General features: G+C 42.1%; 1 protein-coding gene across 4 annotated transcripts; it reads right to left on the bottom strand.

Moving 5' to 3' along the window:
• Positions 1–11,254: 11,254 nt before the first annotated feature.
• On the bottom strand, positions 11,255–25,048 carry ING2 (inhibitor of growth family member 2). Of its 4 annotated transcripts, none has more exons than XM_049797059.1 (4): positions 24,367–25,048; positions 20,090–20,756; positions 17,176–17,231; positions 11,644–11,669 (listed from the first exon to the last, which is right to left on the bottom strand). In XM_049797059.1, the coding sequence occupies exons 1-3, from the start codon at positions 24,554–24,556 to the stop codon at positions 17,186–17,188; spliced, it is 903 nt and encodes a 300-aa protein (XP_049653016.1). In that variant the 5' UTR covers positions 24,557–25,048; the 3' UTR covers positions 11,644–11,669; positions 17,176–17,185. The 4 variants fall into 4 exon arrangements, with proteins under 4 accessions (XP_049653008.1, XP_049653016.1, XP_049653020.1 ...); XM_049797063.1 differs by lacking the exon at positions 11,644–11,669 and adding an exon at positions 14,610–14,628; XM_049797051.1 differs by lacking the exon at positions 17,176–17,231 and having other exon boundaries at positions 11,255–11,669.
• Between the last annotated feature and the right edge of the window lie 2,250 nt (positions 25,049–27,298).

Here is a 27,298-nt window from a genome sequence, read left to right as displayed (position 1 = left end):
TGTAACCCCATTGTAAAAGGCCATTGGATTTGTCAGGCACAATTTGCCCTTAGTGAAGCCGTGTTTGTCACCAGTGGCCTCCTTATTTTCCATGTGCCCTAGCATAGATTCCAGGAGGATCTGTTCCATGATCTTGCCAGGCACAAAGGTGAGACTGACTGGCCTGTAGTTCCCTGAGTCTTCCTTTTTTCCCTTTTTAAAATTGGAGGTTATGTTTCCCTTTTTCCAGTTAGTGGGAACTTCCCTGGACTGCCACAACTTCTCAAATATGATGGATAGTGGCTTAGCCACTTCATTTGCCAGTTCCCTCAGGACCCACCGATGCATCTCATCAGGTCCCTTGGAACTGTGCACCTTCACGTTCCTTAGATGGTTTTGAACCTGATCTTCTATGGTGGGCAGTTCTTCATTCTCCCAGTCCCTGCCTTTGCCTTCTGTGTCTTGGGCAGTGTGGCTGGAGCACTGGTCAGTGAAGACTGAGGCAAAAAAGTCAAAGAGTACCTCAGTCTTCTCCATGTACCGGGTAACCAGGTCTCCCATTTCCATCCAGAAAGGGCCCACATTTTCCCTAGTCTTCCTCTTATCACCAATGTACCTATAGAAGCTTTTCTTGCTGCCCTTGATGTCCCTGGCCAGATTTAATTCTATCAGGGCATTAGCTTTCCTACCCTGATCCCTGGCTGCTCGGACAATTTGTCTGTATTCTTCCCAGGCTACCTGTCCTTGCTCCCACCCTCTGTAGGCTTCCTTTTTGTGTTTGAGTTTGTCCAGGAGCTCCTTGTTCATCCATGTAGGCCTCCTGGCATTTTTGCCTGACTTTCTCTTTGTTGGGATGCATCACTCCTGAGCTTGGAGGAGGTGATTCTTGAATATTAACCAGCTTTCCTGAGCCCCTCTTCCCTCCAGGCCTTTATCCCATGGTACTCTACCAAGCGTATCCCCAAAGAGGCCAAAGTGTGCTCTCCTGAAGTCCAGGGTAGCAAGCTTGCCATGCGCCCTCCTCGCTGCCCTAAGGATCTTGAACTCCACCATTTCATGGTCACTACAGCTGCCCTTGAGCTTCACATTCCCCACCAGCCCCTCCTTGTTGGTGAGAACAAGGTCTGGAATGCATCTGGAAACAATTCTGTTTTCCTTGTACATGCACTTAGCCTTCAGGTTTTATTTAGTAATGTGACAGAATAAGGCTACAGGTATGTTTTCTCTGTTTTAAATGACTCTTCTTTTGTACAGGAATAGAAAATAAGCCATGATGTTCAGTGCTAGCAAAGGAGATGTGGATGTTAATCTGATATTCCAAGACTCTGTGGCCACTGTTCAGGGAAAAGCTGTGACTAATGACTACTTCCTTGTGATCTTTAGGTAATGAATGTTTAGAAACCATATTCCTGCTTCTCCAGAAAAGGAAGTTGTGCCCAATTTTTTTAAATATTTGGGTGGCCCGTGAGATCTTCAAGAGCATCTTTTCTAAATTCTTCTGGAGTTTTTGAAAATCAGACTGGCAGCCTTCCAGCAACTTTAGGTGCTTAATTTGTCCTAAAAATCTGGGCTTTCCCCCCTAACTTTTTCACCCAGCTGTGTTCCGTCTGAAGGCAGGACTTTTCAGTGCTCTCACACCTCCATTAAACCTTCCAGATTCTGGTACCTGTATGCTATCATGCCTGGCAGCTGCTCCAAGAGCAAATTCTGTATTATTCCATTACTTTCAGAAGGGTCAGCAGGGTTGCCCTTGCTTTACACCGAGGTGAGTTTGACCCTAAAAATTCTTGAGAGAGAGCACATTTTCTTTTCAGATAGTGTTACCAATTAAAACAGCAACTGTTTTTCAGAAGTGCCTGTAGTGGTGTTCTAGGAACCTCCCCCTTGCTATGACCAGCTCTGCTGTTCCTTGCAGGGCAGCAGGCTATTATGCCTTTCAGCATTAGCACCTTTGCATACTCTCACACTCTTCAGGGTTGCTGCAATGATTTTATTTGCACCTGCTTCATTAATCATCTGGGCTATCATCTTGTGGCATTCAGCTGTATTCCAGACACTAATACTTCTGGAATCTGAAGACCACAGGCACGTGGCCAAGTTACCTTCAGTTCATCTTGGAGGTGAATGGTTTCATTTCTGTTGCTATTTGTTAAATAAAGGAGAATTGTTTCTTTGGATTGATTCATTTCTGAAAGGATCATGCAAATGGAAATCTCAAACTATCAATATTGTCATTCCATATTCTGTTTCAATAATCTCCTCTACTTTACCATGGTACATTATTTAATCTCCTACTGTTTCACATGAACATCTGTAACAAGATTGCAATGAAAAACAGCGTGCCATGTGGTTAAAATAATGAATATCAAGTGATCTGAGTGCTCTGAAACAAAGCATGTGACAAAGGAGATGGACTTAAGTGGTGAAAAAGTATATTCATTCTTGTGAAAATACAAGAGATCTGAACCAAATTTCATGCGAATTTTGTGGAACTATAAGAGAATTTAAATTAAGTTCCAAAGGTTATGATTGCTCCTTATCACTGAAATGTACTCTCTAATCCTAAAAATCTCCACATTCTGGAAACCAAGATATGATTTCCAGTGCTGTATTCAAGCTCCTGTTGCTATCTCAATACTTTATCAGTAAACTGAATACTATTATCAAAGATCTATAATTGAATATGTATTTTGTATCTTCTTGTAAGTAATACGAGATCCAAACATATATTTGATGGCATTAAAATCAACAATGGCTTATCCTAAAAAATGTCCAAGTCCTTAAAACCTGTGCAGCTTAGCTCAGGCAAAGATAGCTGGAAATATTCCTTCTGAACACAGTTGTGGTAAGACAGTTGCAGAGAGACAATTTTGCTAATTTCTACATTCTCTGTAAGCCAGATCACATCAGGCTTTATACATAGTGGTCAGCACCGTGTATTTTACATAGAAAGTGAAATGATCACCAGTACAGACGTTTGTGTACCTGGCCTTTTTGTACTTACCAAAAAGGTGGACAGCAAAATCCAGGTAGACCGTTCAAGCAACCTCACAAGATAGTCCCAGCAGAACAACCACAAACACACGTATTAATTGCAGAATATTCTATTCCTTTATACAAATGCTTTTTTTTTTTTTTCAGTTTAACCTTAAATATACAGGTGTTCATCCTGAAATTGTTTGTTTAGCCTTTTGTGGTGAAGAGATCTACCTTCAAATGTGGAACTTGGCTGCAAAGATCAATGACCAGTTTTTGACTGTTGCTACAAACAAGCGAAAAAAACACAAATGGAATTTGAGACATTGTGGCTATGCAGAATTGTCCCAGTCAAGTTCAAAATACACAGGTATTTTCTTTCTTTCAGATTAGGGCAGGTAGCAGACAAGACAACATGACAGGCACAATCTTGCATTTGAAAACAAGACTGAAATCTTAAAAGGTGGTTCTGCCAAAAAGAACGGGCAAAATCTACTAATTTCTGTAATTTGTGCCTGAATTGCCTTGCCTGTTTCTGAAGTAGTTTACACATTGCAAAGGGCTGGATTCAGAATTAACATAAATGAACACAATGCTGAGCACTGCTGGAATCTTCCAGTTAAAAACAAGTTGAACGTAAAGAGCCAAAGGACTCATCCTTGCAACACCTTGATGTGGAGACTTTTTTAGAATGTGTCTCAGCCAAATTATAGTAAAAAAATGAAGAAAAGTAGTTTTTTGTAATGATGAAAGATCAGAACTCCAAAAGCGAACTCCTGATTACCACTGGTTTCAGTGAGGCCAGGATTTCAACCCGATGTTGCAACCGGATACATACATATCTATGCGGGGGAATTGGAGATCACTGTCATGGGAGTGTTCAGAAGATTCATAAACCAAGCCAATTCAAACTTTAAAACATAACAGGGACAACTCTGTAGGCAGAATCATAGATTGGTGAGTGTTTGGTGGTTTTTTTTATCTTGGAAATATGTGGTATGCAGAAATCTCAGTGCTGGAGTGATTACAGCGTGGCACATAGTAAAATCAAAATGCCATGCTGTTAGAATGGAAAAGAGACTTGTAGAAAGCATTGAAATTGTGCTGGTGAGGGATACAAAACTCTTTGTCTTTCCAGACAAGGGATTTGCCTCTCTTCCGGATTCTCTGACACTCATTTTTCAGGTACTAAATGCAAATTTACTCAGAAAGTAAGTTTGGGGGGTGTATATGCTTATGGATTTTTTTTACATTTCTGTAAAACCTAATTAAACAAGACATTTCCTTAGATAATTAATTACACAAGGCAGGCAAGGTGGGGATCTTTTATATCTTTGCTAGACGCTGTTAACTTATGACCTTTTGAAAAAGAACTATGTGAAGAAACAGTCAGGTCATTACATCGTTCCTTGCCAAAGTAAAGAGTACAGGATTCCTGAGGGAGGGCTACTGCTTGGCCTCTCTGAGAATAGGTAGGAGTTTGTCTCTGGCGCTGACTGCATCATCCACAAAGTTTTATATATAGAACAAATCACATGTTCATGCTCCATACAACTAACTGCTAAGTACTTTTAAATGGAATGATTGTTCAGTCAACCATCTTAACTTTTTTATGTTCTTGAATCACAATACTCATTAGCATAAAGGGCATTCTCCTGAAATCCACCAGATACTCATGGAAGTGTCTCTAAATAAAGTTAAAATCTGAAAATAAGCAATTCTTTATACTATATTATGTACCTGAGTGGAAACTTTAAATCTGGTCAAGGTCAGCTGTACTTCTTAGTTTCAAAGCTGCTTGCTGTGGGACCTAAACTGTGAGCTAAGGCTCCCTTTTCCAGAAATGGAGGAAGACAAAAGAAATCACTTTCTGGGGATAAAACCCTCTAACAGTAATAAAGACCTCACTGGAGCAGAAAGATGCAACTCGTTCTTCCCTGTGCCTGTTGGACTGAGTTGGTTTTCTCTAGCATTTGTGAGGTCTGTGAGAAATGTTTGGATAAGATCTTTTGGTGCTGTTCCCAGAACATGGTTCATGTGATAGCAAAGAATCCTGATGTTTTGCCAGGGACCTTTTTGTCATTGGGAATTTAGAGACTGGGTTTGTAAAGGGCTGGCTGAGCTGCAATACAAAGAAAACTCCTGAGCAACCTATTCTGGCAGGTCATCTTCTGTCAAAGGCCGCCAGGGACCTGTGCCAGGAGACTTCACCCCAAAGGAGAATGAACAAGGGAGTGACAGGTGACAGCTTTAACTTCTGTAGCACTCCAGGCCTGCGGTTGAAACATTGGTTGTCCAGGCCATGGATTTGCACTGAAATATGAATTATTGGAATAAATAAATGAGGTCACTGTAACCTTCCTTAAAGCCAGAGCATCCTTGTCTTGAAGCAGGGAGATCAAAGAGATGAAGACCAGACTGATGATGTACAATTATTATATTCCTTCAACTGCCAGTGTTTGTGATCCTAGCTGCTTAAGAAGTGGGAAGGAGGAATTGGGACTATGCTCACTTAAATACTATTTAAGTAGCGTTACCATCTCTCTAGACATCAGTCTAAACCACCGGTTTCCAATCTTTTTTCCATCTGTAATCCGTAAGTTTTGTCCACTGGCAAGGCAGTCCTGGGTGAATAGAAGGTAAGCGTACTGACAGTTTTCCTCACTACTTTCCATTCACCTCTTAAAGTCTGGAGTTGCAGACAGCCTGTTTTGACTTCTGATGCAAGGAATTTATCTGGAATCTACCATTGCTGTTCACAGTAGTTATTTAAGGTGCAGTCTATTACCACCTGCTCACAATATACAAAATATGAGAAGGAAGCAGATTTTCCAGAAGCCTTTAAAATTATAGTGATCACCTATTAGGTAAATTGTGCATCCTTCCTTCTGAGGAATTTTGCTTCAATGAATGTAATCAAAAGGTTGTATCAGGTGACAAATATCAATATTTAATATTTTTTCAGAACTTTGGACCCCATGGGAAAGGTGCAAGGAAATTAAGACAGGAAAGGAGACTGGAGAAGAAAGTAAAACAAGAAATGGAAAAAAGGAACTTACTAGTGAAAAACATAATGCCATTGATCAGTACTTGCTTAGCGGAGATGAAAAGGTGAGAAACAACATCCTAATGTATCATGTTTATACAGTTTCTCTCAAATCTCAAAATATTGTTCAGCTTACTGATGGGTATGTTATGTAACAACTGTTAGAATGCTGAGAAGCTATTTTGTTCTACTTTGTATTCCTTTTTTTTATGTCACTTATTTCTATCTTGGTTTCACTCCATAGTTACCATTATGATCTGGTATCAGGAAGGTCTCAAATAGGTAAGTGTTCTGGGGTCATAACTAAGTCCACCTTTTGATTGCTTAATTTAAACTGATGATTAATTTTCTATTCAGAAATTCTATAGCTTTTCTTCCTAAAGATCAAATTTTAAATTGTAATAAGAATTTTACAGTTTCATTGTGTTGTAACCAGAATTCCTTTTTTCACAAGTTTGCAAAGTTTATTAATAATCTTTTTGCTCTGTACTGTCATCTGCATATATACATTATCACTGGTAGGCTGTGTTTGGCTTTACTATGAACAGTTTCCCATCTGACTTACTGTAGATAGTCTCAGCCCTGTGTTCATTTGACATGATTTACCTTGATTTTCTCAGTCATCACTGCATTGGGTCAACAGACAGATCAGCTGGAGAAGTTATTACAAGTGCATATGTGTACATATACAATAATTTATATGTCCATATGAAAGGACTTATGCCTAGAGGTCCATTTGGTTTTAAGGTTCATTGACCAACACCAATGCCACTTAAGTAGTTATATAAATAAATATGCTAAGATTGAGAAAAGGGTACATATTTTAAATTAGATATAAATGAGATAAAAAAGAAAAGTTCTTGAGCTTCTGAGTGACTTGCCAGATGATCTCCTGCTCCCTAGGTCACAGTGTGCTCATAACACGCACACCATCTCTCTGAGTGCAGTTTGCAAGTCCTGTGCCATCTCTGTCTTCTTGAAACTAACACATCCATCCTCTTTCTATACACTACTGCCTTGACCTACATTGGCCACTATCTGGTGCTTCCCAGCTACACTGAAGAAGAGAAAATCGAGTGTATCATATGTGAAACTTAGAAAACAGAGCGGTAGGTATTATTTTTTATAAGCTTAAATTCACTTTTAGTGTTGAAAAGTGACTGCTAGATGTGGTATTTATAAAAATAACCAAGAGTTTGGATGGTGAATATCTGCACGAAAGTACTCAGAAATGATCAGCACAGTAAGGATTACTTACTGAACATATTCTCTAATTGCTAAAAATTCATGTACTCATTTTGCCAGTCCTTTCCACCAAAAATTAACACTCATCAAAGAAAATACTGTGAAATATTATTCCACTGTTTCTTTAATAGGTAAAAACCAAAGCATAGTATCCAGGTTTGCTGCTTAAAATACCTGAACATCCATCAAATTTTCTGTGAGTGTGGAGAATATCGTTATTTTGTTATTAATTAAATACATATGCAGCAAGTAGAAAGCAGAGCTGGAAATCCATTTAGGAGGCCATTCATTTCAACAGTACTGAAATTTATTATTATTGGGCCTATCTTTCTACTGTAATAGAATAGGCCCTTCATATATACAAACATCCCTATTTTCACTCCAGCAAATAGGTGCTACTTCTGTGCAACAGCTAGAATCTTGTCCCTGGGCAGTTGTGTTCTGCAGCCATCACCTGAATTGCCAGGTATAATTAGAAGCTTCCTCCCCTTGATCCTAGTCTTGATGCCCCTGGGAAATTGCACCATTCCTCACATCCTACGCCTTTAAATGTTCCTCAGCTGTGGATCTGGATTTTGCTGGGAAGAGAAGGGTCAGCCATCCCCATGGACTTTGTGCCGCTGTGGCAGCATAACCTTTGACACCATTCAGCTCACTTTTGCCAGGGGAATGCAAGGAACATGCAACAAGTGTCCACCCAGCTGGCCGCTGGTGATGCTCAAAATGTGCCCTTAGGTAGGGTGGATCTGATGGCTCTGCTCCCCTCCTGTCCTGCTGGCTGAGAGAAAATAACTACATTCTTCAAATTATTTTCAGAGAGAACTTTCAGGGGAAAAGGTTGGAAGAAGGAGAAATAATCAGATTAAATTCTCCTGGAGCTTTGTCTGGGCCTCCAAGGATATGTCAGTGCCTTCCGACACCTCAAGAACTGCTGATCCAATCCATTTCCCCTGCCCAAGGGCAGGATCAGTTATAATTAAACCAATGCTGACATGACTGTCTAGCCTGTCTTGTAGCATCTTCATCACGGGAGATCTTTACTTTCCAAAGTAATACATTCCAGTGCTTCACTGTCATTATGGTTGGGCAGTTCTTTTTTGTTTTGTTTTCTCCCTAGTGTCTTATTTAAACGTTCAGTACTCCATCTGAAGGACACTGATCATCGTCCTTTTCACTTAGACAGATTATCCCTTTCCTCTCAGAAGCAAACTCTCACATTACTGAGGACTACTGACTTCAGTCCTCTTGTTTCTAGCCTTTGTTCTATTTTTCATTAGAAGTTATTGTCTTCTACACCTCTATCTTGTCACTTATTTGAACTCCCTCCACCCTTAAGTGTGGTTTCCAAAACTGAAGAGCATATAATTACTTAACTTGTCTTAAAACAGCATTCCTATTTATTAATCAGATTTGGGTTTTTTGCAATGGTGCAAAATTAGTGACATGTTGATCTTACTTTCTTCAAACATTGGTGGTGTTTTATTTTCAATGATTATTGTACTATATCAAATAATCATTAAAGTGCTATCCCTTAAGACTAATATCAAATTAATAGTAGAGGTGTTTATCTGACAGGTACTTAAAATTACTATTTTTCTAAATTTTAGGTTAAAAATTATTGAAAAATGAGCCAGATGTGTAGTGCTTGACAATTAAAGATGATGCCAGTAGAATTGGTTTTGGAGTCATGATGGAAAGTGGGTAAACTCCTGAATACGTTCCTCTTTTGTTATTACATGAATGGTACACTCCACAACCATCAAGTTCCTGTACTGAATCACTTGCTCAGAAAGGAAAAATGAGGAAGCTGGCTAATGCTGATAAAGTAACTTCATGAAATGCAAAGAATAAGCTAATAGATTCTGTGTTTCTGCTGATAAGTCAAGGATTTACTATGTTTGTAAAAATTACTTTATCTTTTCAAACAAAATGACTCTTACATCATTTTCTTCCACTCACTTGCATCCTTTCACTAAGTATGATAAAACTATGATTGGTCATCTTGCGAGGTTTTTGCTACCTTAAGAAATGAGACAAATGACAGATAACCGATGGTTTAGAGTGACAAATGCATTAGTTTCTGCTTACATGTTCTGATCTTCTAAACTGGAAATGAGCGTGAACATTGGGCAGTCATTACTAGAGAGTTGCATGTTTTGTTTGAAATCAGGCTTTGTTGTGTGCCATCTTTATTAAGCAGTGTTCTCTTTTTATGGGACTGAGGTTTTAAGTCTGGCTATTTGTGAATGGCCCCCTCTTTTCCCAGCTGAAGTAGATGATGATAATTGCACTCTGGTGTAAAAATCTAATCACAGCAACACAAACAACACAGGGAGACTCTGGGCTTAAGAAGGTACAATTTAGAAGCCCAAGCATCAAACAAAATAAAGGGATCTTGGGAAAATTTAGTGAGAAAGGCAGCCAGCCATTCCCAACTACCCAGTGAGATTCCAGCAGAAGGTGACAGGATTCCAGTGCCTATATTCATATTATGACTTAGAAGAAATTTAGTGTTTTTAAGGCTTGCACAGTAATAATGAGAGACAACTGAGTGAAGCTATGCATGCCGTTTATTTAGAGCTATTGGAAGTCCAGTCAGCCTCTACAGTTGTGCTGTTTCGTGATCTTTACAAGTATAACAGCATACATGGTGATCTGCTTGAAATGATACACTGAAATAAAACTATGCCAAGGCTATTATACAGTCTATTTTAATGGACTTTTTAATATGAGCACCATCTTCAACTGAAACTCCCAACACTCCATTAAATATTGTATCTTCCTACGTGGTTCAAAAGCATGGCAGAAATAGCAATACCAGTTATTGCTTCAGTTACTTCCCATGGAGTGTTAAGAACCCTGACCCAGCAGAAGGTTAGCCATGTTTTAAAGCCTTAAGTTAGAAGACTTCAGCTAAGATACCGTAGTTAGATGCTTTCTGTTGATACACTTAGGCCTTCAGTAGAAACTTGGGTATTTTGCTGAAAACATAAGCAGTATCTTAGAGGAATGAGGTTAATGCCATCAAATTAGTCAGTATTTGCATGACTGGCTTTAGTTCAGGAGTTTATACCGAGAGGCTCTCCTCACTTTTCCTATGTGAGGCAAAAATATAGAGTTTCAAGATCATTATGTGTTCATGGCTTTTTTTATTATTTGAATAGAGCCAGCTTTTGGACAGAGACAGAACCTCCTTTGTGCAGATTCCGTATTTTGCCAAGGCCATGATTTAAAATTGCACCTCGGTCTTATCAGTTATTCAGGCTGTTGAATAGGAGATGAAGCATCTGCTGAAGAGCATGTTTGCACAACACCTTTGGAGAAACGGGCAGAGAGGAGAGGCACAAGCTGTTAGAAAATAATATCAGTTTGTATCAGTGGGAAAATAAAAGCTGTTTGGAAGCACAGTCAGCCTAAAAACTTAGCTTCAACTATAAAGAATTGAATGGAAGTGTGTCATTTTTATATTAATCAGATAATTCCCTTTAGAAGCTGTGCTTACTTTAGTGAGAAGGAAAACTAGGACTATAATCTGGGCACATTTTTATATATATCTATATGCAGATTTACTTTGGCCGTAAGGCTCAAGAAGGAGCCTTATCAAATGATCTGTTTTTTTGGCAAGCATACTAGCATGATCTTAATTTAATAACAACTTTTTCCTACTGTGGTTTTTGAATAAACGTCTGCCTAGAGGCTGTATTCCAAAATATCAGGATTTTTTTTTTTTTTTTTTAAAATCCTTCATCCAGAGATAGACTAGATGCAGGAATGTTTCTGGTTACAGCCAGGACATTCCTCCTGTGAGGGACTCGCATGATTTCAATTATTAAGAAAAGTTTTAAATTTCTTCTTAGTCCATTTAATTCTTTTAACAGCCCTTTACAGTTGGCAGTTACCAAAGCTGCAGTTCAGTTACTCTGGTGCACTCCACAAAGTAAAGCCTTTGAAATCTGTGGGTGCTTTCTTCTCTGCTGTTGTACCTCATGCCAGCAAGTACAGATGACAAGTCATTAAATACAAGAGAGAGGTGTTAGCAAAATAAAATTTTATTAAATACGAGACTTATGTCTGACCTGCTTCCCCCAAACCAATTCTGTCTCCGTGGCAACAGCCACAAGCGTGTGACAAAACATTCAGGATTTCTCTAACGAAAAATTTAAATACTTAAAATGTCACTTTTCAAGGAAGCATTACATTTTATCCTCAAGCAGGTTTCAAAAGCGCATAGCATGTTTACAGGAAGACGAGCCTTGTGGCTTGTAAAGCTTCATCAGCTAACGCATTAAGTACACTCCCCACAGCAAGCAGGTCCAACTGCTGTACAGGCATAAGAACGAACACATACTCCGTTAACTTACCTGATCTGGCAGTGCTTTGGGAATGGGGAGGTATGTCTTCTGAAGTCGAGTTTAGAATAGCTCTGGTAAAATAATCACAAATTTTATTGCAACGTTCTTTGCATAAAATCATTCAGAAGTACCTTCGCAGTTTACTACAAATATTTCAGTAGTGTAAGAAGGGAAAGACTTAAAATTATTCTCACCTTCTATTGTTAAATAAAATCTAATCATAACATAGATGAATTTGCCGCTCTGGTGTATATGATCATTAGATTACAGATTACTGCACTGAAAGTCCTAGCCAACAAAGTATGTATTTTTACTTAGAAAATGCTCAATGGTCTGTTTCTGCATGATTTCAGTTATTATTCAACATTTCCAAGCTTTATGAAATTAACATGGAGAGTTCTTCACCGATGCAGAAATTCCAATGATCTAACTGATACTCAGAAATCCAAGTCATGAACCGTTTTTAAGCTTCTTAAAAACTCTCCCAAAAGCCATTTAGTAGCAAAATTATCTTGCAACCCATGTCCCAGTGCTACTGGTTAACTTACACAACTCACTGTGTTCAACTGACAATAAAATTGTTTGTTATTACACCTTTGGGGAAAAAACATATTTAGATTTTTTCTTCTAGAATTTACTGTCTGTATGTATTTGAGTATGTTTTTGTTATGTGTTCACAGGATAGAAGTTTGGGATCCATTTGAACACCAGAATACCATTATTCCAGGTTATGAAAGCGTACATCATACTGTGATTAGCAAACTCCAGCTGCTGGAGGAAAGGGCAAAAGCAGTCCTACTTGCAGGTCTGTAAAACTGATTATTATGCTGGTAATGCTTCTACAATTCTGTTTCTCATCCTTCTCCAGTAATAGATGGCATGTTAGTATTAAACATTTTCAAGGCAAAATTTCTAAGTAGCAATAACATAAGTATACAGTGGGCTGCAACTCTAGTATGGTTTTGATGCTATTGTGGGTTTATTTTTATTTGAGAAATGATGGGTACTTTCCTCCTTTTAAATGGGATACTGAAGACTGAAACTTTGCTATCTGATGAGGTCAAAAGGAGCCTCAGAATAATTCTGTGTCTGTCCAGCAGCAGCTGACAGGTTATGGAGCATGCAGCCCCCCTTTTTGTCCCTGCACTGCAGAGCAGAATCGATGATCCCAGTTACCAATCTCTTCCTGTCTCACGCACCAGGCTATTTTAATGGCTCCGATAAAGTGTTCCTCAGACAACAATTAAAGGCATTCTTCAAGGTCTGAAAAGCACATAGTCCAGAGAGGACAGGGTCAAAAATAGTCAAAGAACAAGGAAGTGAAACTAAGGAAATAACAGTACCAGATAATCTTCATGCGAATAGCAGAAATTTGGGGAGTTCCGTTGTTGTTGTTTACCACAGGTTCCCTTTACTCTAGACTTTTAATGTCCTTTTATATTCATTTCCACTACTCAAAATAATAATCTATTCATTGTTGACCTCAAACAGCAAGAAAGCAGTATCTCCATACAAGCCCAAAAGGGACATGTAGCTTCCATGGCACAAGTATGAATGCTGGGGCACCTGTGGGCAAATGAATTAATTACACCTCCTCTCACCAGGTCCCTCCCCTCTCCATAAAAAACAAACAAACACCCCCACAAAAACCAAGAAAAAAAAGACAAACCCCCAAACGAATAGTGTTCCTCCACTGCCAGCAAATGCAGCTACCGTGGTAACCTCACATTGTACCTGTCTGGGGTGCTGCCTCCCAGATGAACCTTCCTGTATTTCTCACTGGAAGGTTACAATTTCAAGTATATTTCAGTCTTTTCCCCAAAAGTATGAAACACATTTACACACCTAAAACTTGACAGACTTTTAAATTCATACTGCATGTAATTATATAGCATCCAGTTTGCCTCCTGCAAAAATCGCTGCCTCACTGATACCACGCAGGGGCAAAATGAAGTTTGGGGTGGTATCTATAAGCCTACCATTTCCCAGCCTGACTGGTGACCTAAATAAAACTTTCAGTATTAGGTTTTTCCAAGATGTAATTTATACTATGGCTGTCAGAAGTTAAGATAGCAGTTGCCATGGAGCTTTAATCTTTTTTTAGGCTTTAGTCAAAGGAAGCTGGAAATCTGTATGCTGGGTAGAACCCTGCTCAACAGAATTTTATTTAAATTGGGACAGGATTTTATCCTAACTTCTCTACTGAAAAGTTATTCTCAAAGATTCTAGAATTCTTTTTATTTTATTCTGTTTCTCAGCAGGAGATGAAAGTTTCCTTTTAGGCTTCTTAAATCACGCTACATTCAACTACAGAAGTACCCAAGTTGCTCCCTCCCCCTATTCCTCCAACTATAAACTGTAACTTTCTACTAGTCTTAACATGCGCAGCTAATCACTGTAGTGAAATTCATTCACCAGTTCTACCGTTTTCAGTGGAGGTACTCCATAAATATGCAGAGCAAAACTTTGGGGAGGGTTTTATTTTCTGTGTGCCCACTAAGCGCTAATCCCTACACTGGAAAACAGGCCTTTGGAACAGAAGTAATTACAATTTGAATCTGTGTGTATGCTATTTATAACCTCCTTGATGTATACTTAAGAAAAAAAGAAGCATGCAATGTATGAAGTGCATCTCTGAACTACAAAATTGGCCATGCTATAGTCAGTAATGTTCTGCGAGAACACAGTTGCAGCAGAACAGAGATGCAGTCTAGTCTAATACTTGCAGTTAAAACATTAATGGCTGACTTAAAACTGAGCTTGCCCTACCAGATTAACCGAAAGAATGCAGAAATAGGTGGAAAAAAATGCAGAATTTGTTCAAAATAAGCTTTTAGAACTCTTACTCTACCCCAACCAAAAATCAGAAAGGGTTCAGATGCAGTATGATCTTTATCTTAAGAAGAGACTTGGATTCAAAGGCAAATGACAGCTTCATTTAATGAAAAAAAATGCCAGAATTTTAACTAAATAGAACTGTTTACTGGCCAGCTGTAGTGGAAATCCATAATCCTCGAGCTGTTCCAAAGACTGCAGGGTAATCAGAAAATTGGCACAAAACAGAGGATTTAAAACTTTTTCAACTCTTTCATGGCATGTACTACAAAAAAGGCATGATAATAGTAAAAAGAAATATTTTTTCCTTCTAGGATATGTAAGTCTGTGGGACTTGAATAGTTGCACAGTAACATCTGGTTTTACCACTGACAGCAAAATGTCCTACCTAACTAGCACTGGACAGAAAAACAATTCTTGTGCGTTTGAGTAACACCCCTGCTCATCATCTTGAAAGGATCAGATGCAAAACCAACTACCCAATCCACTGAAAAAAGACTTCTTTGGAGAAGTATCCACTAGCAGCCAGGAAGAACCTGAAGAAAACTAGACTGTCTGATAATTAAAGACACAAGTAGCATTTTGGATCTCTTAAAGACAGCTATTCAGAGACGTAATTGTTCACTGTGCCCAATAAAAGCTGTGCACTGCGAATAGAATTCAGAAAGCCATAATGGTCAAGGAAACTGCTTAAAGTAGCTCAAAAGAACTTTTGACAGGTGAGGTGAGTAAGATAAGAAGCAAGTATCTTAAAGAACAGATGCTTTACTCTGAATTGCAGGGGTATGCACATCTCCGTTCAAGGTTTTCAACCTTTGAGTTAGGCTCCTATAGGAAACTCACAAAAGAGTAAGCGCTACTGCTTTCCTAACCTCATCTGACTGGTCTAGTGCAGATCTTCCCAACATATATCTCAGTTAATTTATTTGGTCTGTGGCATTCCACAGGTCAAACTATACTTGGCCTGCCTCAAGTCTCCTCTGCAGAGACCAGCCAGGGTTGCCTAGCCAGTCCTGACAGAGGGAAGATACGCTACTTCTAAGCTATAGCATAAACAAGTTGCTTTTTCTTTGCCCACAATACCTTTCTTTGCTGAGACTCACCAAGTAGACAGGCTGCCTTTCAGGACTCATACACCTGTCATTTGAGTTTAAAGCAGGCTTCAGCAAGCAATAGCTACCAATATAGTATTAGCTTTGAAATATGCCACAGAACTTCAGACATACTACCTTGTGTGATAAAGTATCTTCATGATTTGCAGGGGCTTTTATCATCGTTAGATTCAGGTATGTATGAAAAAAAATAAAAGGTCTAGATTAGATTGCAGCATTTAAAGCAGGCTGGGCTTTTATATGAAACCTGTGGTATTTTTTCAGTCTGAGGTGACAATGTCAAAGAATTGCAGAGCTACTGGAGTTAAGACCTCTTAGTAAAAGAAATATGTATGCAGACAAGAGGGAGAAAGAACTCTAAGCCCTTAACTTGCTGATGTGGCAGTCACTGCAGTTTTGTTCCAATAGACTTGGTCGGGTTTTAGGGGAGAGCAAACAGGGTGCAGTTCAGCCCAATTGAGTTGAAAGAATAGAAACCCAGAATAAGACTTTAAGAATCAGATTTGTTGCAGTCAGAAATGGTACAAGCCACAGAAGTGCCAAACTGCTCGTTTTTAAGTATGAATTCAGACAACCTGTAGTAGTTTCCTTCAAGCTGAAGTTAGAGGCTTTTAAATTAAGAAAAAGTTTTCAAAGTTAGGAAAAGCCATCTTTACAAAGGCCCACTTCAGCTCTGAAAAAACATCCAAAATAGAAAATCCTTAGATAAATTCAAGGAAGAATGGGGCATTTCACTTACTGCCCTACCAGTTTCAAGACTTGTTGATACCACATTACCATTTCTGGATGTGTAGATCAGTTAATGCTCGGCAGGGAAATGTAGTAAAAACTAGTTTAAATATAGAGGTATTGTTGTGCTTTTTAGCAATCAACAGGTATGAACATACAACAGCATACAGAAGACTACACTTAAAAGAATTTATACCTATCATGGCTGGTAATTAACTGTATTTGGATTCAGGCAGCTTACACAGCAGAATAAAGTAATACACAGCAACTGGAGGAAGCCTGTATTAATCTTGTGTACTATTCCAGACCTGCCAGAATTCCAGAACCCCCCCAAAAAGCAGTAACTGCTAGAGATAGCAATATGGCCTTAAACAGCAATCTTTCTATTAGGTGCATTTTTTGTTTTGCTTTAAAGTTTGGTTTCATTAAATTATTTTTTCTGTCAAGATTAATCAAACTGGTCCATGGGACAATGATCAAGAAATACTCTTGCTCTGATACCATTCTTTTTAAATAGTTCATGGGGACCTTTTGCAGCTGATGAACCTGCATTACTTCAAAACTGAAAGGCAAAAAGCAAGAACTTGGAAGTGCACCATATTTTTGTAACCTTCAAGAAAACAAAATGTAACCTATGCTGAATTAGGATGTAGCATTAATTTGCACAAAGAGGAAGCAGCTTCCTGTGTGTTACATACAAGTCTATCAAGTTCCAAAGTGTTGTTGCCCAGATATATTTTTTTTTGCAAGAAGGTAGATTTACTTCATGACAGTCAATACATATCTTGAAGATGAACTGGTTTAACAGTGTTTACTTTTCATTTTCACTTCACTAGTGAGGTTCATCCCTTTAAGAAAAGGAACTCAACATTAAGAAGCAACGTAGGAGTTCTCTACTTACCTTTCTGATTTCATACTAGCATCTTACATGCGTCTTCAGCAATTACCATTGATCTTCTATGAAAACAGATGCAAAACCACAAAATGTGGGTTTGGTTAAAAAAGGTGGTGAAATGCTAAATACCAGATAACATCAGATCTTTTCTCATGTATGTTTTAACAACAAATTAGCCAGAGTATTTAAGAGCTAATTTTAGATGCACCCATGTATATTTAAGGCACACTGCTAATCTGCTTATTAATGGAATTATTTCTGCATTTGAGCAATTTCACATATTAGGCAAGCAAGTGCTGCTTCCCCAGCAATATCTTCACTGGAAACCTTGAGAATTCACGTTCCCTACTAGAAGGGCCATTACCATAAAAGAAAGCATCCCTGCATTAGACATATTTATCTGGACCACTTTCAGAATCTAAAATTTTCTGTAACGCCACAGCATACACTTCCTACTTTAGCAATTATTCCAGAGGAACAATTATATAAGGCTCCCAGCTTTCTCCTCTGCCTTGGAAAAAAGTATTCCTGATTTAGCCTGTAGGATTTCAAGCAATAATTTTAAAGATAAATTAGTAATGCTAATAGTTACAATTTCAATTCTATTTTGTTCTGCGACTTCAGTGTTTACTTAAGTGATGGGGTTTTTTTTAATACTAGGGGGCATCACCATTTTATGTAGACACTAGACATCAATACAATCCCCAGCCCAAGCCTTCCAACCGGTCTTCCCAAGAAGGAAATTTAAAAAACATTAAGCCGTACAAAAATAGAAAAAGGAGTAAAATGCACAGAGGATGACTTAGAACACTTGTCTCCAACAGCTGCCTGATCATTCTCCATCAGTAGCCATGATCCAGCCCACTCACGAAGCCTATACTTGCAACTGCAGATTAGCCACTAAGCCTGGAAAGCAAGACAGGGCCTTGGGTAAGGTTTACCTTATCTCCTACCCTGCTGATGGTCAGCTACCTTACAGTAGCTTCCTGCAAGAGCTGTTTGCTTACTGTGGTACAGTTCTCCCCAGTGGAACTAGTCTACTTAATAAACCTACAATTTTAGGGCAAAAATTCAAAACACTGGCTTTAGACTCCCCTGCCATATGTTAACTAGTATTACTTGCAAATGCTAAATCCTGTTAAGGAATCAGATCATAACTGTGGAAACAGGCTCGGTATTTTACATAGCTTGTAATATTCAGAGTCCTGCACATTGATTCATGCCATCTGGCCCAACAGCACTGAGGCTTTCTTTATGCCAAGCGCCACGCATCCAGCCCCGGCCGTCACAGCCCTCTAGTGGAGATGCAGGAGGGAGTTTTGATGGCATTCATCCATGGTGGCTTGCTTTTCCTCATCTGCCTTCTGGGCTGCTCCCAACTCGGCACAACTGCTTTTCAGTCAGGCTTGGCCAGAGATGGTGTCGCTTCTACCTCTGTGCAGTCAAGGGAGATCTTAGCAGCACAGAGCAGAGACCTGCGGGGACTTCTGAAGTGCCTGCAGCCCACCTAGAGATAAACCCCACACCCAGCCCTGCAGGGCTGCTCTGTCTGCCTTGCCAAGCCCACCAAGGCATAAGCAGTCTCAAGAACACTGTTGAGCAGGAACCCTAGGTGCAACCTTTGGTACACCAGTCACTTCTCTACTAGCATCTCCCATTGCAAAGGAGCACGAACAGCTGTTTTCATCTTTCTTCTACCTCCTCTACGGCATAGGGGTGAGGAAGTTCACTTTTAACAACCACCCAAGTAGTATTTAGACACTACCAGCATACTTCAAGACAACACTGTTACATAGCCTGGCAGAAACCTGCTAGGATTTGTCTCCTGGCTCTGTGCCAGTCATGCTTATGTTTTGGTTTTTATTATCTATCAAAACTTTTATTGAAAGCTTTTGCCTTCAGGCTTTTTAGATAGTTGCCCAAATCCAAGAACTGTGGTGCTGTGCCTAAACCCAGGTGTGACCACACACATACACAAATACCGCTTCAGGAAAACCAAAGTTTACATCCCAGAGACCACCAGTCATGTTTCAGCTCTCTAGAGATCGATTATGATGAAGATTTCATCACATCTGCAATTTCTATTCTCTTGAGATGTCAGTATCCCCTCCTCTCAAGGGATCCCTTCTACCACTTCAAGTCTTATATAGGCAGTGACAAAACATGAACAATCAAGGAAATAGTTTTGGCATTAGAGACCATCTTAAACAATAACCACCACATCAGGATGCTCAACAGAACCCAAATGTACTAAGAACATCCAAAACTGTGTATACACCATAATTCTATCATATCCAAAAATTGACTCCCAAGTGTAAAGTCACAAAGACAAGAGTTTAATATTGACAAAAAAAAAAAGTTTAAGTTAGTAGTATTTTCTTCCTTGAAATAACATACTGGTCATATGAAAGTCACTGAAGAGGTCTGCTTTTAGCTCGGAAGACTTTTACAGTTACAGCTGAATTCAAACCCCCTAATTCCAAATGTGTGATGTTAACAGAAAAACTGAAAACTTAAGACCTGGGATAAAGAACAAATTCAGTTGTTATGATTCTAGCAGTTACGTGAGGCCTTTCAATGCCTTTCCCATAACATGAAGAGTTCTTCAGTATCTTTCCCACCACCATTATTTCAAGATTCACAAGGTTCTTTAAAATACTAATGGGGTTAAATTGAAACCAAGCGCCATATGTTGTAATGTCTTCTGTGAAAGTCTGAAGCCACCCTGTTTCAATTATTTGGTTATTCAGTGCAGAAAGTTAAAGATCACAGAAGGTATAACAGCTTTTAATACTCCATTAATATTATAGATTAAAAATTATTGCATAGTCTTATGCATTTCCTAAAACAGCGTTCTCTGGAAATTAAACATTTTAATATAAAAGGAGCAACTCTTTAAAACATGAATTGCTTTCACTACCTCGATCTTCTATCCTTTTTTGATTTGTCAGTACATTTGTCCATCGTTTTCTCATTGTCTCCTCTGCACTTGGGGCAATACCATTTCCCCTTTGGTTTGTAGGTGAGTCCAACACACGAAAAGTGGAACCACTCGATAGGACACTGTTCATTATCACATCCTATCATTTCGCCGTAAGACACTTGGTTGCATAAGCAGTAAGTTGGTTCATTGGGATCAATTGCAAATTCTACAGGTGAAACCTCTCTCTCTTGTTTGGCTTTGGAGCGTTTTTTCTTCTTGGAAGATTTAGATCTTTTTTCTTTAGGTGGTTGATCATCGCAGTCATCAATACCATTTGCTATATGGCACAGATCACGGCTTTCACTGGTTCGCTGGCGACGAGGTCTACGTGAAGATCTCTCTGGCTGGCAGGACTCCATCTTTGCCTTTTCTAGAGGCTTTTCATTCTCAGACAGATCTTGAAAACACTGAGAGTGTGTTTCCATTTGCCGGGCTCTATTCTCTACCAGTTCTAGCATCTGAGTAACTATTTGAATTTTTTCATCTCCAAGTTCTTGGCTGTTGATTAATGCACGCTGAAGATGCTGCTGCAAGCGTTTCTTCTGAACAGGATCATTTTCAGACTTGTATTTTTCATAGACATCATCTATTTCTTTTAGCGCTTCTATAAAATAAAGATAATAAGAATAATTACGCAAGATGAAACATGCTCAAGAAAATACAGACATGTATTTCTAACTGATGAGAAATAGTACAAATTTTAATTATAGTATTCCCTAGTGGGCTAGATCGGATATTTTATTCATGTTGCACGTGGTCATCAAATCAATGTTTAAGATCACAATCTGTTGCAAGAAAAAATTCTCAAATTCTAAGAAAAAAACAAGCTTATTTTAGCCATTGGAAAAAGAAAGGATAACCCAAGAAAGGGGACCACAACTGCTGGAGTGTGGATAGTCCAGATCCTGCCTTCATCTGAAAAAGCAGGAATTTCTGTTAAGAGTCCTTACCAGTAGTTCCAAAACCCTAGTCTACTAACCAAAGCAATAGCTTATTGTATCACAGGAAGAAACTTAGAATTCATATAATCATTATAATATCATGATATATAACAGTCTGGAATCAGGATATCCAGGTCCTGTGCCTTCCCCTTCTTATTCATCTAAAGGTTTGGTATTACACTTTCAGGTAGACATAGTTATAAAAAGAATATGACAACTGAAGTCACACAATATCATATTTACAATCAGGATTTAAATCAACTTAAACCACTCAAAATGCTTTTCCTATTACCAAAACAAATTCCAGCAAAAGTTGCATTTTTAATCAAGGCTGAACTTTTCAGAATAGGTGACCTACTGTTTAGTGCATCACAAGATATTTTTAAGCAACTAGTAATGAGTGGCTCACAGTTTGACTTCTAAGCTTTTCTTCTTGCAAGTCATGCAAAATAACTGGCTGAGGTGCTGTGAATCCTTCATAAAATTTAGTACTTCGAAGCAAGTTTAATGAACCCAAATATGAGATTAACAAATGCCTTACAAGCCAGTCTGTACTCTATTGTTCTGTATTGCTGGATTTCAAAATAATATTTTCCAGACCAAAAGTTACGCTAGATCTATACATAAAAGACAGAGAAATTGCTAATGTGGAAGGAAGTAGATTAGTAGCACTGACAGTGAAACCTGATGCAGTGTTAGATACAGTACTGGTTCCTTCAGAAACAACTTAAGGATTTTATCTGAACAGGCCAGGGAATTTATGAATGATACTAACCTATTTACTTCTAAAGCAAGAAGATATGCAGTACAATCTATCTCTTACTAAAGACCTGTGTTTCACAAACTGGCTTTCATTTTTAAATTTGTCTGCATTGTACAGTTGTGAAATGATTCAAGCTTGTGCTAAATGGAAGGCATAGATATTATCTCAACATTGTTCACAGTGATTTTTTTTTTCCTGTTGACATCTTGAAACAGTTCCTTAAGCATGAACGGCTGCTTTTTACTATAAATTCTGAAACCTGTATGACAACAGAAGCCAACAGCATTTTGTTCTGTTCCAGACTTTTACTAGGGAAAGATAAAAATCACTATTCTGCCTGTCCAGTAAATCACTTAACCTATTTTTTCTCAATACTACCATTCCAGCTATCAAGAATGCTACACAAGCTTTGATTCCCTGCATCTTCAACTGCATCGTTTGCCTGTTGCCCTGACAGGGTGAGTAAAATAAAAAAAAAAAAATAAAAAAATCTTACTCTCTGCTCCTGAAAAGCATGGAGTAAGGTCCTTTGTATGCTGTTGAACTAGAAAGGCATAACCAGAGTACAATATTCTGCAGTCACATTATCTCCCACCCAGCCTTTTTTTAGGGGGACGTGGGGGAGAGTGTAGGTATAGTTACACAGATTTCCCATATTGAGAATGCCCTGCCCAGAAGAACCCACAAGCAATAACTGTTCGCTTTTTCACATCGTGACAGAGAACAACATTCACCCTACATTGATTATTCCCTAGATGCAGCCTGTGAAAATATGCTGAACACTTTAAATGGATCACCATCCATTAAAAAGAGGAAGTAACTTTTGGACTGACAGAGATGCAAGTTCACCAAACTCCTTGTTGGTCCGTAAGGTGAGAGAAGGCATCCATTCATCCAACTAAATAGCTCTGAAACCCCTGTTAAAAAAAAAAAAAATCCACAAAAAACCCAACACAATCCAAGGCCAAGTGTTTATTACAGATAATCTGATTAAGTTTGGTGTAGCTAATAAAAGCTAAAAGGATTTCAGTTTTCCAAGCACAGCAGTGGCTTTGTCCCTCCTGCGTGAACTATCACTACCTTTAAATTATATAGCTGAAATTATATAGCACTGCTTTTACATCTTCAGACTTGGGCCTAAAATATTTGTATCCATTTTTTAGGGTTTGGGGTTTTTTTTGTTGTTGTTTTTTAAAACAGTGGTAAAACTAGCAACAAACTTCTGCTTTGGCCCAGAACTGTATTAGTGGCTGGAGGAATACATATAGGAGATACAGCCTAAATAGAAGATTGAAACTATTCAAGACAGGTGTGGAACGTTGGCTAGTCAGCACAGATCAGGTAAAGAGCCTGCGAGGCAGCCCAGCCTCGACTAAGAATTCAAAATGCTGCAGACAAGTCTCTGCCCTTTAGACTTTAAAAGCCCAGAAAACTTACCAAAGCCTGTTCTTATGTATCTTCCTGGGTAATTAGAAAGATAATTGAAAGAATCCTTTTACAATAGCCGTCTTCTGAGGTGGCCCGTTTAACGTCTGAAAGGCCTTAACTGTCCCCTCCCACCCATACTGAAGAAAGCCTCCCATTAGGAGGGGAGGGAGATACGGCTCTAGTTCCTACCCACGGGACCACTCCGGCCGCGGGTCCACGCCGCTCGGCCCCTGCGGCATACTTCAAGCAATAACGCTCTTCAGGAGCGGGTCCCGTCTCACGATTAGGCGGCAGGGCAGTAATTGGAAGGAAAAGATACCGCAGCCGCGTAGCCCAAGAGCGTGCGAGGTGGCACGGCGGTAACCGGTATTTAACCTGCATTTCGGAAGAAGCCGCCTCTTTGGCTGAAGTTCAGGGTAACTTCGCCGCTCGACGGACCCTCTCCGTGACCCGAGGGAACGCACCTAACACTTTATGGCCGCCCCCCGCCGGCCCTCATCGCCCCGGGCCGGAGAGCACCGATTTACCGTGGGACGGGGGCACGGCTCCGCCGGCACGGGGCACCCCCACCCCCGCACGGCGGCGGGGCAGAGGGAGCCCTACACCCGATTCCCGTGCCCCCGCCTCCTGCAGCGCGGCCGACGGTTCAGCCAGCGGGGCTGCCCGGCGGGCGGGGGGGGGGTGGGGGGGAAGCAGGGTGGGCCCCCGCGGGGAGCCGGGGCCTAGCGCCGGGCAGCGAGGAACCGCCGGCTCCCACCGCCCTCGGGGCGGGGCCGCCGCCGCGGGGCGCCCTCCCCCGGGAAAGACCGGCGGCCGCCGCCCGCCCCGGCAGACGCGGAGCGCGGCGCCCCGGCACCGCCGCGGACTCGGCCCCGCGCAGGCCCCGGTAGGGGGCCCACTCCCCCCCCCCCCTCTCCCCCCCCCCCACTGGGCCCGCCCCGGCTCCGGCCCCTCCGCGCCGGGCGCATGTGCGGCGGGCGGCCGCCCTCCTCTCCCCCCCCCCCCCCCCCCGTCCGTCCGTCCGTCCCTCCCCCCTCGCCCGGTGCCCTGTGGCGGAGGCCGCGTCCCGCGGCGGCGCCCACCTTGGCACTGCGTGTCCATCTCCCGCAGCAGCGAGGCGTTGCGCTGAATGTCCAGCGGCAGCGACTCCACGCACTCCAGGTAGTCCTGCACGTAGAGCGAGAGCAGCCGGGCCCGCTCCCCGCCCGGCGCCGCCGGCCCCGCCACCAGCTGCGGCCCCGCCAGCATCATCCCCCCGCGCCAGCAGCACATCCGCCGCCGCCGCGCCGCCCGCACCGGGCGCGGGGTCCCCGCGGCGGCCCCGCTCCGCTCCGCTCCCTCCTGCCGCCGACCGCCGCCCCTCTGCCCGCCGGGGGCCGAGCTTGCGCGGGCCGCGCCGAGGCGCCGCGGGGGCCGGTGAGGGGCGAGCGCCTCGCCGGGCCGGGCCGGGCCCGGGCCGTCCCTCCGCGGGGTCCCGCGCCCCTTCCCGCCGCGGTGCCGCCGCCGAAGCAAAACCCACTCGGAGCCCCCGCCCCTGGCCGCCGGGCTGCGCGCATGCGCGAGGCCCTGCCCTTATAAGGCGCGGCTAGCGGCGCTGCGAGGGGTTCGCATTCTCCCGCCTTCCCCTCTCGCCCGCTCGTACTGGCCTGGCGCACGGCAAGGGGCGGGAGCCAGCGCGGAGGCGGAGCCTCCCTTAAAGGCGCACGCCTTCCCTCTTTCCCCGCCCGGGCGGAGCGGTGACCCCTCCGGGGGGGGGGGGGGGGCGCGGCGCGGCCCGGCCCGGCCCGGCCCGGGGTCGCCGCCTGACGGAAGCGGCCGGCGCGGGGGGGCTACTGACACCCCGCAGCCCGACGGCGGCGCGCAGCGAGGCGGCTGCGGCCGAGCGGCTCGCCCCGCTCCTCCCCTCCCCTCCCGGTGCCCCGGCGGCGCCCGTGTGTGGGCGGGGGCGGGCGGCCGTTGCGGGGGGCGCTGAGGCGCCGCGCGCGGGGCGGGGACTCCCCCAACGGCCGCTCCCCCAACGGCCGGGCGCGTTCGTCCCTCGGGCACCGCCGCGGTGCCTGCGCCCGCCATCTCCGCGCCCAGCCTCACCGAGCAGCCGGCGGCGCCCCCTCGACCACGGCGCTCGCCGCCTTCCCCGAGGGGCAGCCGGGGCTGGCGTGTGTCCCCCGCTGCGGGCGCGGCCCCGTTGCACCTGTGTGAGGTGGAGGTGAAGAGAGCGGACATGACCGCCAGGTGTGAGTAGTCCCGTTTTACCTGCAGCTTTCAGTCAGCTTCTGCCGCTGCAGAGTCGTTAGCGGGGCGGGGAGCGGCGCTGCGAGCTGGCTCTGGAGACCGCGAGGGTCCCTCAGGCGTGCCTCCTCCTGCTCTCGTGGGCTGTGTTTGTTAGCGCTGATTAACGCCCTTCTTCGGTCAGGCTCCCCCCCCCGTGTTTATTCGCTCTTCCCAAAATGTTCTCTTGTCCCTGGAGACGTCGAGGAGTTTATCTCGAGGGCGTGTTGCGGCTGTCACGGATTACACTTCTTCCCGGTATAGGCCGTCATGTCCTGCACTGTATTTTCAGTCCTGACCCTGAACCTTCCCACGTTTTCAGGAAGTAATACAAAAGATATTTGAGCAAGCAGAAAAGTGCAGAAGTTTATGTTTCATGCTGAAGCCTTACCCTTTGCACCGTCCTCTCATTTTCTTGCACTGTTTTGGTATACAAAATAATCTGTCGGCACTGATGGCACTAAGTCTCTCGAAATGCACCTTTCCAAAGGCATTGTGTCTGACAGGAGGGGAATGCAAGCAAGTTTTATTGCAATAAAATGTATATACACATTAAATTGTTTGCAGATGGCTTGCATATTTCTCTCCCAAATAGTCTCATGAGCTATGTCTCCAACAGTTTATTTCTAAAGAGCCATTGTCATCATGAAGTGAGGTTTGTACCAATAGTATAGTGATGGGCTGTGTGCAGGGAAGGCAAGTTTATGTCTGGTACACAAGAGCGTGCTCCATAGTCAAGCTTTTCTCCCTGTAGCAGTTGATGGAGTGAGGCATCTAATTAATTCATATTCTCCAACTGCAGGAAGCAGCAGTTTAGACTGTTCTTGCCCGTAACAAGAGCTACCTGATTTAGCTTTAAAGAAGAGCAAAATGATTTGTGATAAACTATTACTTAGGGAAGCTGGGTGACATTTTATCCTGAGGAATCGTTTCAGAGAATTTTAAATAAGGTGTCAAAGAAGTTTAGCCTTTTAAAACCCACTTACCTGCCAACAAATCTCCCAATTTTGAGAAAGTATCCTGTCTTTCCCAAGGCTGTTGCAGAATTTTTGTCAAATGTTGGCCACAGCAAATATAACAGAAAACGGAACTAGAAATATACATTTTAGCTATATACTTTTTCCTACTGGGAGAATGATAAAGCAGACAGAATTACTAAAAGGTTGAGATTTCATCCCCACGTCTCTTTCAGACATTTTTCCGATCTTTACTACATGAATAATAATGGGTAAGCACCAGGAAAAAAAAAAAAAAATCTTGTGCGAGTCTTGAAACACCCTGAGGAGACCTGTATGTTTTGCAGTATGTTGCATTTGTATTTCAGGAACCTGAAAAAAAGTGGGGAAAAATACATCATCTGGCAAACTTAGAAAAAACAGCATCAGAGATGATTGAATTCAAGGGTAAAAAGAAAAAAAAATAAATTCCAAAGCCCCTTCTGTCTGACATTCCTCCCTATAAGTGAGTGGCCAGCACTAAAAGAGTACCCATACTAACCCTGTAGATAACATTTCAGGATGGCATGATCTAGAGTAGTGGTTAAGCACCAGCACAGGTTATATAGTCTTCATCCTTGGATAGTTTTGGAGCCTAACTGGATGAGGCCTGGCACAACCTGATCTGTCTTTGAAGCTGGCTCTGCTTTGATGGCCTCCAGAGGATCCCTTCCAGCCTGTGGTTTTTTTCTGTGAATACATGATCTGTGCCAGATGGCTCCATGGCTAGTCCTACAACAAAATTAGTGTG

This window comes from Accipiter gentilis, chromosome 3 (genome assembly GCF_929443795.1).
Source record: "Accipiter gentilis chromosome 3, bAccGen1.1, whole genome shotgun sequence".
Taxonomy (NCBI): Eukaryota; Metazoa; Chordata; class Aves; order Accipitriformes; family Accipitridae; genus Astur; species Astur gentilis.
The sequence above is the reverse complement of the archived record's forward strand: the minus strand, read 5'-3'. Positions and strand labels throughout refer to the sequence as shown.

Coding starts and splice junctions, on each gene's coding strand:
- ING2 (XM_049797051.1), bottom strand. CDS start 24,556: ATGTGCTGCTGGCGCGGGGGGATGATGCTGGCGGGGCCGCAGCTGGTG. Junction 20,757..24,366: donor GATGGACACGCAGTGCCAAG/GTGGGCGCCGCC, acceptor TTTATTTTATAG/AAGCGCTAAAAGAAATAGAT. Junction 11,670..20,089: donor AAAAAGGATAGAAGATCGAG/GTAGTGAAAGCA, acceptor TTATTTTACCAG/AGCTATTCTAAACTCGACTT.